This window comes from Myodes glareolus, chromosome 2 (genome assembly GCF_982192425.1).
Source record: "Myodes glareolus chromosome 2, mMyoGla1.1, whole genome shotgun sequence".
Taxonomy (NCBI): domain Eukaryota; kingdom Metazoa; phylum Chordata; class Mammalia; order Rodentia; family Cricetidae; genus Myodes; species Myodes glareolus.
The window spans coordinates 131,806,947-131,825,752 of NC_142027.1; the positions used below are offsets into that span (position 1 = coordinate 131,806,947).

General features: G+C 48.4%; 1 protein-coding gene across 1 annotated transcript in view; it reads right to left on the reverse strand.

Moving 5' to 3' along the window:
• The window catches only part of Svop (SV2 related protein), a 68,435-nt gene that overhangs the window by 17,320 nt on the left and 32,309 nt on the right, over positions 1-18,806 (reverse strand). The window contains exons 6-8 of the mRNA XM_087903717.1: positions 13,621-13,745; positions 3,443-3,506; positions 578-703 (exon numbers count right to left, since the gene is read on the reverse strand). Coding sequence (XP_087759843.1) covers positions 578-703; positions 3,443-3,506; positions 13,621-13,745 — 315 coding nt within the window. The remainder of the gene's footprint in view (positions 1-577; positions 704-3,442; positions 3,507-13,620; positions 13,746-18,806) is intronic.

Genomic DNA, 18,806 nt, shown 5'->3' on the forward strand with positions numbered 1-18,806 from the left:
GTGTGTGTGCATGGAAGAGTGTGTGCACATGCTCTACACATGATACACAAGATGTGAGGTGTGCCTCATTTCAGGGTAAGATGAGGAGACCATGTGAGCTACTGGACACAGCCATGCCTGAAAGCCAGACATACAATCCTCTATCATGTGTCTGTTCCTGTGTTTTGTTCAAGCCAGTTTGAATTTTGTTTCTGTCACTTGAAGTTCAGAGTTCCAGTGGGTCCAATGGAGTCACTTTAAGTCTTAGTCTTACAGAGAACATCTCAAAAGAGTTTGCGTGCAGAGAATCCACCCCAGGCCACCCGCCCACCCACTCCCCCTCCACACACATTGGTTTTTTTGAGACAGGCTTTCTCGGTGTAAAAGCCCTAGCTGTCTTGGAACTTGCTCTTATACGAGACTGGCCTCATATACTGACAAAGATCTGCCTGCTTCTGCTTCCCCAGTAGCAAAGGCACCGCTGCCATGGCCCACAAATAATAGTCTTGAGAGACAGAGCTTTGGTGTCTTCCACTCACTTCACACTAAGGTACAGTGCTTCCCAGACCGGCAAGGAGGTGGCTTTAAACATACGTACGAAACACAGAACAGCAAAGAGGAGCAGCGGGGCAGCCGAGAGCATTAGCAGCCAGCGCCAGCCCAGGCTGGGCATCACGAACACAGCCAGGAGGACTTCAAACACCGTCCCGATGGCCCAGAAGACCTGGCACGGGAAAGTATGAGTCAGTGGTGGGGTACTGTGGATAAGAGTGGAAAATCAGAGTGCCCCCCTTTTCTTTCCTGTGGCACATCCTGCTGTGGTCCCTCCCACTGCGTAACACTTGGGTGGTGCTGGCCGGACCGCACACCACAGCAGAGGACGTGGAAAGGACCCATGTTCTCTGACATGGGTATGACACTGGGCATTTCAAGGGACTGTGGTTTCGTCCTGTTTCCAAGGTTTTCCTAGCCAGTGTGCACTGATACGGAACATGCCTGGCCTGTTCTGTGGTCATCAGTGCCATCCACCTCTGGAGCTCATTCTCTGGAAGAAACTGTCTGCGCGGTAGTCACCCCTGCTCCCTCCACTCTGCCCACCACCAGTCCCTGGGCATCTGTTTCTGTTTTTCACATTGTCATTTTTTTTTAAATCTATTTGAGTAGGATCTGGCTACATAGCCCAGGCTGTGCCTCAAACTCTCTATGTAGTCTACCCTGGCTTTAAACTCAAGATCTTCTTGCCTTAACCTCCTGGATGTCGGGGTTATAGGCATATTCAAGGATGCAGGTCCTGTCATCATGATCTTGACTACTCCAGTCACCCATGTAGCAGAATCATATAACCTTCATCCTTGGCTCACCAATGTTGTAGCATATGCCACAATTTCCTTCCTTTTCAAGGCTTGATGCTATTCCACCGTGTGTGAATATACCACCTCTTTCTCGTGGACACTTGATGGCTTCCGTCTCTCTGTGTGTGGTACATTGTCACTCTGTCCACTGACATCTGCTTCCCTTGGCCCATAGGCTCCAGCATCCTCCTTTGGAATCCTCTCTCCCTTCTCCCCATGCTGCTGGGCTCCCTGCCTGTGGCTTCCCACTGTTTGCAGCTAATAGGGAGCCCAGGGAATGAGAAGAAGAGCAGGGTGGACCAGGGTTGATTTACTGTCCAGGCCCCTCCCTTGCAGGGTGGTCACAGGCTGGCCCAGCTGAAGGTCTCTCAAGAAGATCCCTCATCCAACTGTTAGAGCGACTCACTGTTCCCTCCTGGTCTTTCAAGGGAGACTTTACTGTTGTTTTTATTTTTAAATCACAGTTATTTGTTAAGGGAGTGATAGGTGGTTTTTGGAAATCAGTTCTCTCCTTATGTAGCTTGGGTCCTAGGTTTTGAACTCAGGTCACCAGGCTTGGCAGCAGGTGACATTTCATGAGCCCTATTATTATGGTCATTGTCTTAAGTACTAGAGATTAAAGCCTGAGACAAGCCTCTATCAGCTGAGCTACAGCCCAGCCCTCTTCCCGCTTCTCATTTGGAGGCATGGTCTCAATAAATTGTCTTATGATGCTTGCCTCAGTCTCTCCAGTAAATGGGATAATGAGCTTGGCCCAACAGGTTCAGCAGGGACTTTCTAAGTCCTCTTCAAACTGATCTCTTGTTCCTGGCTGGGCTGTCCAGCTGCAAGCACCACCCATGCTAAAGCCTGCCCCACTAAGTCCCCAGAGCCTTCCTAAATCTCCCTTTTCTTAATGGAGCCACAATCTATTTCTGTTGTCAGGCATCATGGGGGATCATTGAGGTATCTAACGACAGGTATGTCAAGGATGTGGGCCAGTCAGGATGGGTATTAGTTATGCTACTCAACAATGTATGAACTCAAAATATTTTTTTTTTGAGACAGGCTCTTGCTCTGTGGTCCTGAGTGGCCTGGAACTTGCAGCACGTAGAGGCAGGAGGATTGCCCCAAATACAAAGTCAGTCTGAGAACACATAGGATCCCAGGCTATACAGTGAAAGTCTGTCTCAAAATAAGTACATCATCAATTCAGTATTTACACAACTGATTACCCCTGTCTGTGTCCAGCAGCTGAGAGTCGGCCAGTCTGATGGACCAGAGGCAGGATTAGGAGATGTAAGTCAGTGGGCATGGTGAGGTGAAGCTGGTGTGATCACGTGAGTGAGGAGTCAGCCCTGAGAGCACTGGTACACAGCAGAATCAGAAGTCTTTCCACCATCCCTGCAAGGCAGGGCCTGACAGCTGCAGAGTGAGTTCAAGGCCAGCCTGAGCAATTTAGCAAGACTCTTGTCTCAAAATAAAAAGGACAGAGAAGGTTGGGGGATGTAGCTCAGAAGTGGAGCACTTGCCTAACATGTATGAGGTCCTACCTACATTAGCAGTACTCAGCCTTTGGGCAGTGACCGCTTTGAGGGTCAGGCTTGGTGGCAGGTGACCCTTTCACAGGGGTCACATATCAGATAACTATGTTACGATTCGTAACAGTAGTAAAATTACAGTTATGAAGTAGCAATGAAAATAATTTCATGGTTGGGGTCTCCACAACATGAGGAACTGTATTAAAGGGTCGCAGCTTTAGGAAGGTTGGGAACCACTGACCTAGATCAACCTCCAATTAAAGAAAGAAAGGCAGAACAAAGGGGGAGAAAGAGAGGGGAGGAGGAAAAATATTTATGCTGCATACCCAGGAACATATTTGTTGAGACAGAGTTTCTCTGTGTAACAGTCCTGGCTGTCCTGGAACTCACTCTGCAGACCTGGCTGGCCTCGAACTCACAGAGATTCACCTGCCTATGCCTCCCCAATGCTGGGATTAAGGATGTGTGCCACTACCGCCTGGCTTGTGACGTTTTTCTTAAACTCTCCTTCGCAGTCTTGTGGGCTCCACAAATTCCAGAACAGATTGCCAGTCAGTTAGTATTCCCTAGAGGTCATCACCCTCTCCTTACCTCTATCAGCAAAATGCACTTGGCTCTGGCTTTCATGGGAAGAAACTCAGCATACAGCGTCACCCTAGGCGAGCAAAGAGACAGGGGCTAAGAGAGTAGGAAGATGGCAGATTCTGAACTTCCTCCAATAATGATCTGCGGACTCCTAAGTCAGAATTTCCTGGGATGGCGGCTACAATCAGAAACTGACAAGTTCTTACTGCAGCTCCAAGCTACCTTCCAGCTCCCCATCTGCCTGCCTCTGCCTCCTGAGTACTGGGCTACCTGTGTGCACCTTGGTGTTCTGTAAGTGTGTGACTCTCTCCACCTTTGGAAGCAGACTCTTGAGCATGAGCCCTGGGCTACTGCATTTTTAACCAGCTTCCCAAAGGATCCCCGGATTCCATTGGGCTTCCTTTGAGGTTGGCTGTAGCTGCAGAGTCTAGGGAAAGTCTGGTTGTGGGTTTATGGGCAACTGTGTTAGTAGTTGCTTTCCCTCTGTCTTATATGGCCTTTTGTCCTGGGAGACACCTTTGTCCTGGGTCCCTGATGTCTGTGTGTCCCTGGGGACAACCACAGGGAGAATGCCAAGTTGCTCCCAGCAGTTGCATTCAGGGTGTTGGATGTCAGCCTGCTCCTCACGGGTGCATTAATCTTCATAGATGGGAGTTGATGTCTGACAGATTTCTCCACGCTTGGGCATCATTTTTACACTTGCAACTAGGACATATTTCAGATTTGCCAGTATCTTGTTCTACCCGCCAGCTGTAGCTACAGACCGTGGCTGCATTGGTGACAATTTGTGGCTTTAATTTGTCTTTCTTTTCGCATTTATTAATCACATCCTAATATAAGAAAGAGCTCTTTTGGAGATGGCAAGATGGATCAGCAAATAAAAGGTACCTGCTGCCAAGTCCAGTGTCCCGCGTTTGATCCTTGTAACTCCACATGGTAAAAAGAGTGCTAACCCCTACAAGGGATTCTCTGGCCTCTATTGTTTACTAAACCACCTGGAAGGTATCCTGGCCCTGCCTATTTCCCCAGCTGTCACTTTACCTGAACGATGCTCTGTGGGTGCTCACAGTGCCAACTACTGGACATAAACCGCTACCGCTTCACTGTCACCGTCTGTTTGCCCCTCATTCTCGTGAAAGGACGTATGCAGCTTTAGTTAGATTTTTGTTTATTTTTTCTATTTTATAGCCCAAAATTTCACTTACAATGATAAAAAAAAACACTATTTAGCTCCCTTTTAAAAAGTAGAATCCAAATCTTGGGACTGGAGATCGCTTAGTGTTTAAGAGCTCAGAGGACTGGAATTCCCAGCACTCACGTGGTGGGTTACAACCACCTGCAACTCCAGTTCTACGGGACCAGACGCCCTCTTCTGACCTCTGCAAGTATTTCACACACACGGTGCACACGTGCGCGTGCACACACACACACACATACATGCAGTCAAAATGCTATATATGTAAATCATTTTTTAATCCAATTTTTCCTCTTTGTTGCTGGAGATTGAGTTCGGGGCCATGTGCAAGCAAGGCAAGGGCTCTACTCATGGGCTATACCCTAAGCCACCAAATCAAACATTTTTAAATTTGGTAAGGTTTTTTTTTTTTATTGTGTGTGTGTGTGTATGTGTGTGCATGTGTGTGTGTATTTGTATGTGTGTATGTGTGCCTTCCACATGTGCAGTGCCCTCACAGGCCAGAAGAGGGCACTAGATCCTTTGGAGCTAGGGTTACAGTCATGATGCGCTATGGAACACAGGTGCTGAGAATTAAACTTGTCTCCCCTCCGAGAGCAGTAAGCACTCTCAACTGCTGAACCATCGCTCTGCCCCAACAGAACTCTTACACTTCCCCATAGACATAAAGGGAGGTCACTCAGCACCTTACTGTGACTTCTCTTACTGTCTTAAAAAGGACAAAAACCTGCCAGGAGGAATAGTTCTCCACCGCTGGCATCAACCTCCAAGAAGGGCAGGCCTCGTGAGCAGCACGCTCTTCTCACTGTGTGCACAAGCACACAGCTCTGTGCAGTATTTGTTCTACACAGATGCTGTCTGGTATCAGTTAGGTCTGGATTTGGACTCAGTTGCAACTGGCCTGGGAGAGCAGCCCCCGGAAGTCCTCGGCTGTCCCTGCTACTCTGTGGTCTGCCTCTGCCTCTCTTCCCATCACGAGTTAGTGTCAGGGTTGCACGGCTCAGCCAGCAGTTACAAGCCCTGGGTTTGATTCCCAGCACCGCTCGCTGCAAACTTGGGCATCAGGAGACTCTGTGGCTTTGGCTTCCTGTCTTAGATCCCAGGGGCTGTGTCTGGGTGGAGCCAGATGGAACCTTCTAGGTTTATCAGGTCATCTAATCCACCCGTTGACTGAAAATGTAAGCAAGCCTCACTGACACAGTAGAACCACTCAACTGCAGAACTGAGTTAAGTAAATCTTTGTCTTAAACCACAAGTGCTAGGTGATTCATGATCAGCAGCAATAGCTAACTCTCATCTCACTTAATGAGCACGCGACTTTGATCAAGACTCCTGTGAGCTGGTTTTCTGATTAGTCAAATGGGGATAGGGTTGGGCTAAATGTGTGAAGACACCAGCACAGCTGTCCTGTGATATTCAGGTGCCGTCATCATCGGCAATGAATCCTTCGTACTATAGTTATTTATGTCATGTGCACTGGCGTTCTGACTGTACTGTGTGAGGGTGTCAGGTCCCCTGGGACTGGATTTACAGACAGTTGTGAGCTGCCACATGGGTGCAGAGAATTGACCCTGGGTCCTCTGGAAAAGCAGTCAGTGCTCTTTAACTGCTGAGCCATCTCTCCAGCCCCTGTACTGTAGCTCTGGTTTTTGTTTTGGTTTTTTTTTTTTCCCAAGACAGAGTTTTTCTGTAACTTTGGAGCCTGTCCTGGAACTAGCTCTTGTAGATCAGGTTGGCCTCGAACTCACAGAGATCCACCTGCCTCTGCCTCCCAAGTGCTGGGATTAAAGGTGTGCGCCACCACCACCCGACTGTACTGTAGCTCTTATCGCCACTGTAAATGTGTTCGGGGAAGGGAGGAATGAAAGAGACAGAGGCAGGGAAGAGGACCCCTTACAAGTGATTTGTCGTCACACTGTTGTGATTTGGGTGTCTGTCACACATGCCGGGGGTTTCATATGTTGACACTTCCTCCTCAGTCTGCTAAACTTGATCCAGTTGTGGTGTCACGGGGTGGAGACTCAGGGCTGCAGGAGGTGATCAGGGTTAGACAGTATCTTTAGTGTCAGTCCCCAGATTGAATCCTTTATGGAGTGGGGGGGGCAGTCTTGCTAACCTGGAACTCACTAGGCAGCTCAGACTGACCTCAAACCCACGGCGACCCTTCTTGGTTCTCCCTGGAACTCTGGGATCACAGGAAAGAGCCACCATGTTCACGTTGGCTATTAGAGGTTTGGAAAGGAGACCCGAGGACATGTGTGTGCCTCGTGCCTCTTGCCAGGTTATGCCTGAGTCAGGTCAGTGACTGCCAGCAAGGTGGCTGGTCACCAGCAGATGCAGCCCCAGCCTTTGCCTGGACTATGAACTGAGATAAACCTTTCTTTGTAACCTTTCTTGTGACATTGTGTTCTTGCAACGGCACACCAGTTGTTACCATGACACCTGGCTGTTGATTTATTTTAAAATTATAACCCAAGATGTCATTCTTGTGGTTTTCTGAGGAACTCTGGCTGGGCAAAGTTACTCTAAAGGAATGGAAACTTTTACTATTACCTAACTACCTAAAAATATTGTCACCTAAATGTTTCCCAACAAAGCACTTAGGGAGTCATCTTTATAACTAGATGAGAGTGCTGGCTGATTACAACATAATTAGGTTTATGTAAATGACTACATCTGAAGTGCTAAGGAGCCCCGAGCCTTCCTAATGCTTCTGTAATTTTGCTTGTGGTTTTATCTGTCTACTTAACAGGCAAAACAGCTATTTAGTTGCATAGGTGAACTAGCAAGTTGTAGGAAATCTCAGGTCAGCCGTTAACTAGCTGTGGGACCTGTGGCACATATGCCCTTTCTCTCTCTCTCTCTCTCTCTCTCTCTCTCTCTCTCTCTCTCTCTCTCTCCATCCTTCCCCTTCTTCCTTCCTTCCTTCCTCTCTTTGGCATATGTGTGTAGAGCTTTGGTGGCTTTGCTGAGCCCTTTGGTGGCGCAAGATCATTATAAATTAGGAAAGGCTTTGGCAGATCTCAGTGACTTAGGCCGTCATATAAAGAAAATGTGGCAGGGTTGGTGTTGAGCTGGAAGAAAAAAATCGTTAGGAAGTCAAATTGTGGACTAAGGGGCTTTGGGAAAGCGTTAAAGCCGGAGCAGCAGTTGGCAAAAGAGATTGCAACAGAACAGTACAGGTGCAGACGACCAAACTTGAGCCGGGTGGGTGATTATCCCCCAGACTAAGGAGGGCACATTTCCCTCCTTAGAAAGGTTATAGTAGGGGTGGAGACGGCCTACCCAGCCAGGAACTCTCCTAACGGCTGCCCATGGTAACTGGAGGGGCAATAGCTGCTGCCACATCCACAGTGCCAGTCCAGGGCACTACGTCCTAGGAAGCCAGCAGGTACAGCTGGGAGAGCATGGCCTTGTCCTCCCTTGTCCCTGGGTATGTCTGAGCAAATTAAGTCAGGCAAACTGAATTCATCCGGTATAGAGACGTGCAGGGAGGCTCCGTGGAAGAACTCCAGGATATGGGAATATAATGACTCAGAGTGGACAACTGAGGGTTTTGGTGAGCTAACCAAGTTAGCACCTCCATGTACCCAACCTCGATCTGAAGCAACTGACACAGATGGATGGACCCTTCTCATGCTCTTCTAGACCACGTGTGTGTTTGACTTTGGTATCTTTGTAGATGTGAACTGAAATCGCCTGGCACTCCTGAGCACGGATGACCACAGACTTCCAGGGTGTATCACTGGGGTTACCCTTGTTATGGAATGGTGGTTTGGGTTGCTGCCTCGCCCTCCCTGCCTGTCCTTTGGAAAAGGCTTTGATATAGGTGACATGATGCTGACTTCTGAGTGTTGTGCAGGTTTGGAAAACCACTGGAGACAGCCAGGTACAATAGTATTTCTGCCCACCTACAACCCTACTGGAGCTGGGTTAATTGAAACAAAATATAGGTTGTTAAAATAATAACTACAAAGTTTAAGTCCAAAAGGTACCCTATGCAGATGGAAAAGGACACTCCAAAATGACAACCTCAATGGCTGGGGTGTGCTACCTCCCTGTGGGTTGTTAGCCAGGGAAACCCATGAGGCCCCACCAACCATCAAGTCTATTGCTACTGCTGTTGGTTGTATTCCAGAACTAGACGGAAAGACCCTGTTGCTGAAGACACTACAGGCAATGCTTTGACTATAGGATGTGGAGAAACTCAGCTGGGACTGAACTGGAATGCCCATCCACTGGCTGGCTTTCAAAAGTAAGAGAAGGGGCCACGCAGTCTACTGGTGGAGACCGGTAGCCAACATTCCTGCTTGGTTAAGGATCCTGTGTGGTAAAATACCATCATTCCAGGCAGGATGTTCCTTCCTGTGCAATTGTGGCCGAACTATGGTGGGTAGAATCAACTGCCTTCCAGTTGCATTTGTTTATTTGTTTGTTTGTTTTTCAAAACAGTGTTTCCCACTATCTATGGAGCCTGTCCTGGAACTCGCTCTGTCGACCAGGCTGGCCTCGAACTCACAGAGATCCGCCTGCCCCTGCCTCCTGAGTGCTGGGATAAAGGTGTGTGCCGCCACTGCCCGGCTTTCCAGTTGCATTTAAGGTCCGTTCCACAAGAGAGCTCACATCTGATACTGTAATTCAGGACAAAATCCCATGGCTGGGGAAGGAAGGTCATAGGATCCAAAGGGGAAGCGACTTCTATGGTTTTTCTGGATGGATGTGATGTGCCTGTCATACTGCCTTCTAAACATGTGTATTTACACACACACACACACACACACACAGATCACAGTTGTTATCAGCCTCAACTCATACCCACTGGTGAAGTTTCTGAGAGCAAGTGGCTGTTACTGAGACATGGCAGCCTTGGCATGGTGGCCTTGGTGTGGCGACCTGTTTCTTAGGTGGACATCTGTAGTCACCCCTTCAAGGCTCAAGAATCATTAGGGAAGAGGAATCAGAAAGAATGTAAGAGCTGGCTGAAGGGGTGGAGCGTTGTGTAACAGTTTCCTTGAAGATTGAAACATTCCCTCCTGAAGGAAAGCAACTCAAGCAGGTCAGGAAGTTCCTGAAAATGACCAGACTTAGCTCCTCCCTAGGCTCCTCCCTGCCACAGTATGCAATCAAAGCTGAGAGTCTTTCCCAGAGGAGTGGGGCTAAGCTGAGCTGCAAAGAAGACTCCAGAGGAGACCAGCTGCCTCGAAGAAGTTTAGACCAACTGAGGCACCAGGAAGGACCATGCTCCAAACTGATACAGGCTGTGCAGTGTGTTCCAGGGTCCTAGGTTTTGTGAGCTGTCACCCGTACTGGAGTGGGCCTTGGTGATCCAGCTGTATATGAGTCTTTTCTGCTCCTATAAGTAATCCTTCACCCTTAAGTAAGTAACCCCAATAAAACTCACTGGTTCACCAAGTTGGACTTGAGTGGTATCTGTACTTTGGTCTGTAGTGGGTCGCCTGTCTGGGTGTGTAGACATGTATGCTATGTCTTCCGGGAAAGTTTTGTCATTCAATGCCTGGTGCCCTCTTCCCCATCCCTGAGGACTCTGGAAATGACACTTCTCCCAGACTCTGGGAGTCCTTTTCATCATGTGGTCCTCTATTGTTGGTTTGGGGTGTAATCTTTCTTTGTTCTAATTACTCTGCCTTGTAATTCCATGTACTCATATGCTTCCAGAAGTTTCTCAAATTATCTGTTTGTTAGAGCATCCCTTCCTGCTTATGAGCTCATTAGAGTCCTGACACATTTATGTCATTTCCAGGGGATGTTTGTAAGCAGAAGTTTAGGGTGCAGCACATCTCTTCCTGCCATTCTAGCATCCCTGAGCATCCCTGGAGAAGGAATTCACGTGAACCAGGATAGCTGCTCCAGCCACCAGAGGGTGCCGCCGTGTGGACAGTGGCTCATGTGCAGGAATCTCTGGAGCCGAGCCACACTGGTTACTAGCGGCTGCCAGCCCAGATTGACGACCATGTCTCTGTTAATGGCCTTTGCTTAGAGCGTCAGTGGTTTTTAATTCCTAACTAGTGTGAAATCATGCTTTTCCACTTTAGAAAAGCCTGCCGGAGGCCAGCTCTACAGAGCCAGGAAGAAGTCATCTGGAAGACCCGGGAAAGGACTGGACAGGCCTCACTGACCTTCCACAAGACAGGAGGCTAAACATGGGTGTTAGGTTCATGTGGTCAGTCTTCCCTTCACATGACACTCCGTCTGTCATCCACCCCCACACCATGTGACTTTCTTAACAGTGCCGTGGGAAACTGGATGCTTGCCAAGATCTGACTTTATAGGAAAATGTTTGTTGGCTTGTTTGAAAACATGGTGTCAAGTATTGCAAGATGGCCTTGGAATTATTATTTAACAGAGGATGACTTTGATCTTACAATTCTCCTGCCTCAAACTCCCAGGTTCTCAGATTACAGGTCTGAGAAACCACACTCGGTGTATGGTGCTGGGGATCCAACCAAGGGCATGTTAGGCAAACCTGTGGATGGTCGAGTCTCTCATATGAAATGACATGGCACCTGACAGAGCCTATGCGATGATACAGGAGGACATTTTGTAGGAAGGGAGTTCTCTCCCAGGCACTGTCCTGGGTACTTCATATGTGGTATCGTAATGCTCTAAGGGACCCATCAAGAGGGCGGGTGCTGATAAAATTACCATGTAGGAAGGATCAGTGACATGTCTAAGACCAAAGAACTGAGTCGGGATTCACACCCAGGTCCTCTGGTTTGCAGAGACTGTGATTCAGCCACACTGATTCAGAATGAACCTGCCCTTTCTAGAGATCAGGTCTCCAGATTGCCCCAAAGGATGCCCAGCAGGTGGTTTCTGACTGTGGAGTCCATGGGTGTATACGTCATGTGCTGTGTCTCTCCTGGCACTGACGGCCCGAGCAATGGCGAGGCACCAGCTTGCACACGGAACTCTTTAACAATGAAGCGCGCATACATGCCTTTTAAACCAGCAGTCTTTAGGCGACGGCATTCCCATTAGAAAGAATAGATGGTTCTAGAAGTCAAGGCATTAAAGTGGCTTTCGGAGTGATTTTTGTTGCTATCATAGAGTCTATGGGGTGGATTTGTGAGGACTTAGTCTCAGCATCTTCCCGCAGTCTCCGCTCTTAGAGAGAGAGCTTTCATACCAGCACAGTTCAAGAAACCCAAAGATAATTGTTGTTGTTCTTACTTGGGGCTTTTTTTTTTTTGAGACAGGATCTCATTCTTTAGCCCTGGCAAGCCTAGAACTTAACATAGACCAGGTTGGCCTCAAACTCATAGAGTTCTCTCTGCCTCTGCCTCTGCCTCCTAAGGGCTGGCATGAAAGGCGTGTGTCATCACCTCTGAAGTCCCACAAGACTGTAAGCAGCAGCTGCCACCTAGTAACGTTGGGTTCCAAATTTAAATGAGGAAGATGCAAACACAGGATCCACTATTTGCCAGTGTGATGTAGATGGGCCTTCTGTAATGTGTTATTTTCATTGGTTAATAAAGAGGCTGCCTTGGCCCTCTGATAGGACAGAAAATTAGGTAGGCAGAATAAACAGAACAGAATGCTGGGAAGAGGGCGATGAGACAGATGCCATGGAGTCAGCCACCAGGTCAGACATGCTGAATCTTTTCCGGTAAGCCACCACCTCGTGGTGCTACACAGATTATTAGAAATGGGTTAATCAAGACGTGAGAGTTAGCCAGTAACTAACTCTCTAGAGACAATGGGCCAGGCAGTGTTTAAATGAATACAACTTGTGTGTTGTTATTTCCGGGGCTAAGCTAGCCATGCGGGAGCAGGGTGGGACGAAAAGCAGGCCTGCCCGCAGCTCTTCACTACACCAGTGAGAGAAACTGACCCTAATAACTGGGAGCAGCCAGTAAGGCCATCATAATGCAGCTGGGTCACCTAGGCGGCACCATGGATGTCTCTGAGTTCCCCAGTGAAGCGCAAGAACAAACACCATAGCCTTGGCCTGTAAAGGGTGTGGTGACCAGGGATGGGCCCCCTGCGCTGTGAGGTCTGGTCTCCCACCTGACGGACCAGCTACATCAGCAATCACTCATTCTGAAGGTGGGGATTTTAGACCAGGCGGCAGAGGAGGAAGAGAATTGGCACCTAAGACAGTCCTGAGACCAGCAGCAGTAGCAGGGCCTGTGGCCCATCCCTCCAGTCCTTGGGAAAGTCTGCAGGAGAGACTGGCCAAGTCCTGGAAGGACGAACCGTCCTATAGTGGGCACACATCAGGATGCATGGCCCTCTGAGGAGCCCAAGGGGCAGACTGCGCTGGGTGTCACACTATGCCGCTGGGTTAGTTCAGGCACAATGACTGAACCAGGGGCTTGTTCCCTCATTCCTTCTGCACCAGCCGGGAGCATTGCCTGCAAGAGCTCATAGCTGGACCCGTACAGGCTTTGCTTCAGCCCAAAGGTTGTAGTGGGTTGTTTGGAATAAAGACTATCACACTTTCTGAGTTTCAGTGTCCACCACTGAAAAACGGAGCTTGTGTGATCCATTGCCAAACACTCCCTCCTAGCACCCATGATGGGGACGTTAAATGTACCATCAAACTTGGGTCTGCTTTGTTATGACTTTGCTTTGGACGCTGAGCTGATGCTGTTGTCAGCTGAAGGATACTGATGCTAATGCTGTCTTTCCTATGGTGGCTCCAGGTTCTAGAAACCCAAAACAGCTGTCCCCCTTATCTCTAGGGCATTGGGACTTAAACCTCGGACTGTTCAACCCCCTCCTACAAAATGACGTGATATTTGATAGACATACACCCCTGTATGCTATAAACCTTTGCTAGATGGCTGATAGCACATACCATAGTACAAACGTTATCCTCATGGCCAACTGTTGTATACTCTCTAGTGACTGATGACAAGGGCTGAGTCCCAACACGGTCACTTCTTCCCTGAGTATTTTTAAATCCACGGCAACTGAACCTATGCATACAGAGGTGTTTTTAGGCCAGAGCTGGGTATTTACTTACGACTGGGGCACACCTCCGATCCCAAAGCCCACCAGGCCTCGGAGCACCAGGATCCAACTATACACGGGTGCGAAAGCACTGAGGACGCCGTAGTACAGGGTCCAGAGCACACTGATCTTCAGCCCCTGTGGAGACGAGACAAGGAGTCACGAGACAGGAACCGTGGGACCTCCAGGATCTGAACCCTCTTCTGGCCTCCACGGTACAGCAGGCACATGGCACACAGCCATCCACACAGGTAAAACACCCATAGATATAAAATAAAAATAAATAAAATCTCAAAAGATTTTCAGTTGTCAATAGTTCCACTTTACAAGCAACCCGCACAGGCAGGGGCACTCCAGGTGCCAAGCAAACCGGGCCGTCCTGGTTGTGCGTGGAGTACCATTCAGTGCCGGTTAGGGTCCAGAGGGCCAGTCATGAGGTACACAGATGGCTGTGCATCTCACATCATCTCCAATATTCTCACCACAAACACAGAAGGCTTCTGATTCTCCCTAGACCGTCACTTCTCTATTTCACAGGATGAGGGGACACAGAACAAATGCACTTGGACCAGAGCTAACAATGAACCTTCCACAGACTGAAGAGTCCAGACCATGAGCCCAACAAACCTTTTATCTCTATAAGCTGTCTTGGGTGCTTGTTTTATAGCAGATGATAGCCGACTAACAGTATGATTAATATTGATTATGAGTTTTTAGTAAAGGGGACATGATGTTCATTGGGGTTGAGAATCAGACAGGGACATCATGACAAATATGGTACAAATTTTAGAAAGTGTTAATTACTCTTAGAGATGGAGAAACAAATTCAAGATAAATGGAATTTAAGGGATGCTGGCCGGATACTGAGAGACAGCATTCATTTGCTGATTTATCCACGGATTTATTCAATGTGCACATATGTCGAACACTTGCTATGTGCCTAGCATAATAATGCTGGTATATACATAAATAATTTATGTATCTTTTTTTCAATATGCATATATCAAGCCGCTGCTGTGTACTTGGCCACAGGACTGCTGGAACATACCATCTATGCACCTATCCACATGGCATGTATGTACTGAGTTTCTGCTGCTTGCTTGGCACTGAACTGTCAGGAACGAACCTGACAGCTGAGTCTCTGACTTCCTAGGACTCTTGTCTGCATTTTTAAAAACTGTTCTCGTACTATTGTGTGGGTTCATTGTAGAACACCTGCAGGAAGGAGGTTTCTCATTTGTTTTATGAATTTCTCGACAGAGTGGGAGAGCGATTCATGCAAAATCAGCACATATCAGGGCCACACCCACAGCCAGAGCTTCCAACGCCTCAGACTTGAGCTTCGAAGAAGCCACTTCCTTCCTCCAGGGCCTTTGTTAGCTCCCACTAATCTCCAGCAAACTGAACTCTTCAGGCAGGTGAGCTATGGCGGGGACAGGTGGGAACTGAGTCAATGACAAAAAGTCACCATGAGAGATTGTGAGTCCCAGTCACTAGGTAACACAGGTTTCCAAAAAAGCTATAACATAAGCCACATTTTTTTGTTTTTATGCTTTTAAATGTATCTTTTTTAAGAATAGAGGCAACTAATTGAAAACCCAAAAAACCCTGTGAAGGTTAAATAAAATGTGGGGTTGGGGGTAGCTCGGGGCTAGGAGGCACGATTATCACGCTGCAGGCCCTGGGATCAAACCTCAGCACTAAAAATCTGGAACACACTGGATGTGTCTGTCTCTGGGTTACCAGTTGCAACCTGTAACCCAGAAAGCCTGGGCTACCTTCTTGGTTTGCTCTGACTGGGTGACCTGATTACACCACCCACACTCTGAACTGTAGTAATTACAACTAGAACATTCTAACACACATTGGCAAACACTTATGCAACTTACACACACTTCATTTTGTTTTTTGAGACAGTCTTGTGTAGCTCAAGCTAGTCTTATACTCACTGTGTACCGAGGTGACCTTAAACTGCTGAATCGTCCACTCCCTCCCAAGCGCTGGAGTTAGAGGCATGTGCCACCCACACCCAGTTTTATTTGGTGCTGAGATGGAGCGTAGCCTTGTGTGTACTGGGCAAGCACTCATCCACTGGACTGCACCCCAGTCCTACATATATTTTCTGGCTGGACCCCTCCCCCTTTGTTCTTTTTGCCACCTTTGTTTGCATGCAGGGAAACTGAGGCTCAGAGAGGTGAAGCAACTTGCCTTTCTCCACAGGGGTGGAAGAATGGGGGTGGGGTGGGGACATAACTTCCATTGCCCTCACCTTTCTGTGGCTGACATAAGCCCTCAGGCATTAGGAACTTCCATCTGAACCAAAGTGTCTCACTGAGCCCCAATACAGACACTCAGATGGACATGAAAACCTACCATTTGGACCAAGACAGTAAGAAGCCCTTCTGTGTTTGATGCTGCTGGCAGGTAACCTGTTGTGCCCAGGTCCCTGGAGGATCTCAGGGGAGGCTTCCTAATTACAGCCTGCTCCTTGCTTCCTGAATTTGAGCAGAAACTCCATCATGGGAGGAGAAGCCATTGGAGGACACTTCTCCTTTCTCTCTGGCTGCCTGTTGGGTGTGAAACTTAGTTAGCCTAGGAACAGAGCCAGCAGAACACGTTATGGGCAGCACTTCATGCAGCCTCGGTTATTTGGGACTGATCTCTTTGGGGAGAACTCAGGTCTGCCAGAGCCGAGGTCAGGGTGAAGGACCTAGACTCTAGAGGCAGGTGCCAGTGTGTGAATGCTGGCTACTATGAATGGGGACAAGCTTGACATGTGGCTAGCGTAGTAATAGACATTTATGAAATGATTTATCTCTGCCAAGACCGCGCATGCAAGGCTTTGGTGTGTCCCAGCCATACCACGAAGGCATGAGGACATGAGACGAGGTTCAAGGAGTTTGTATGGGAAGCAGTTGGGACCTGACTCCAATCAGCCTGACTCAGGCCCATGCTTTCCACAGAGATGGTCCCTTTTTGTTTGCTAGAATGAACCAGTCACATGGATATTGGATAAAACTTTATGGTCTCAGGTGATGGGATTAACTCTGCAAATGACAGCAGTGTGGGAGGCAGGCACTTTCTCTCTGGACCAGGTCCCTCAATGTCACTCACATCGGGGGCTGGATGGCACTCCTGGCTTCTGCCTATGAGATGCCATTGTCACCTCTTCCCTAGCTGTGACAGCCCAGTCTGTCCCACACATCGCCAAATGTTCCCCTCCCCTCTACTGAGAAGCAGTGTTCTAGAAGGTGCAAAAATGGGGATATAATTTATAAGATTTAGTAGCATCGTTATTGAAAATCCATTTATAAATGTTTAAAATCCAAACTCCTGGGTCAGTGAGATGGCCCAGTGGGTAAAAACTTTTGGCCACCTTGCTGCTCACATGCTGGAAGGAGAGAATGGATTCTCCATAGTTATCTTCTGACCTCTACACATGTGCTGTGGGACAGGAGGCTGGACACACACACAGACACACACACACACACACACACACACACACACACACACATAAATAAACGTAAGAAATAAAATAAAATAAAATTGAGACCCGAACTCATAACCTTCTCTCTATTCTTCAGGGATGTCTCTTGACACACGGATGTGAATCACTGTCCTGGCGGCAGAACACACACTTTTCTAAGAGAACCCCAACTGAAGACTATTGTGAACTTGTAGGTAAGTAAAAAGCAGCTGTGTGCTGTGGAATGATCCTTTTGTACACTGCGAAGATGTGTTGCTCTCACTGGCTAAATAAAGAGCTATCTGGCCAATAACTAGGCAGGAAGAGGTTAGACGGGAGAGCCAGACTGAGAGAATCTTGGGAAGAAAAAGGGCAGAGTCACCTGGATGCGAAATGAATTTGCTGTGAAAAAAGGTGCTACCATGTAATAGAATGTAGATAAGAAATATGGGTGAATAGATAAGAAATATGGGTGAATTTAAGATGTAAGTGCTAGTTAATAACAAGCCTAAACTATCAGCTGAGCATTTATAATTAATAACAAGTCTCTGTGTGGTTATTTCAGAGCTGGCTGGCAGGACAGAAACTTCTGCCTACAGCTGTGGGCCAGCGAGATGGCTTAGTGGGTTAAGGGCTTGCCTTGTGGGTGGTCTGAAGGAGAGTGTCCCCTAAAGGCTCATATATTTGAATGTCTGGTACCCAGTTAGTGGAACTGTTTGGGAAGGATTAGGAGGCAGAGCCTTGGAGGAGGTGTGTCGCTGGGTGTGGGCCCATGCTATTTCTGCCTAGTGCCTGTGGATCAGATGTGTGTGCTCAGTTACCACTGCAGCACCGGGCCTGCCTGTCTGTTGACATAACGGTCATGGACAGGAGACTTCAGTTCACTTACATGAATGAGGTCACACAGTCAGGGGTGACCCTGAGGTCACCTGACTCACACCATCATGCCACCCTGCCTCTGGGTGCTGCAGGCTGGTGTGAGGCGCCCAAGAAGGACTGAAAAAGCAGAGAGAAAGGATGGGGAGTGTACCCCCATGCCAGCTGTGTAGAGCTCTGTGGGTCCAAGTTGACAGATGGGAGGAGACTAACTTCGCCTACAGAGAACATCAGTGACCCAATAGCAGTCTAATAACGTGAGAGTAATACCAGATAAAGGGAAGCATTCGTCCAAAGCCTTGGAGGAACCAACCGAGAACTGTGGCAGGAGCCTGGTGGGAGCCCAGCCACCCACCCCTCCTTCCTGTTTATAAAGCTGTTTCACATCATTAGAGCAGACCCTGATATAAGCGGTCCAGCACGAACGGTGTTTGCTTTCACTTGAGACAGGGTCTCTCTAGCCCAGACTGACCTCAGATTCCTCAAAATGCCCCTGCCTGGGCCTTCCGGATGCTGGGATATCCGCTGCCGTGGCCCACAACAAACATTTAAACCAGCAGTGAGCCCCATCACGGCAGTGGATATGGAAGGCTGGCCACGGAAGGCTCCTGCCTGGCAGACTGAGACAGGATGCATTCCTCTAGGACAAAAGGGCTGACGTCATCTACCGTCCTTCTCCCATCCTGGTGTAGGGACACATGTTGGCACCGAGACCATGCCCTGGCCTCTCAGACGCTCCTTCTTCACCCACAATACTGAAGCCACATCCCACCCCTGCTAAAGCGTCAGGCTGCGTTGTGCTGCCCCATGATGTCTGAACTGCCACGGAGGGTTAGCGTTTGGAGGAGGAGCCTTAC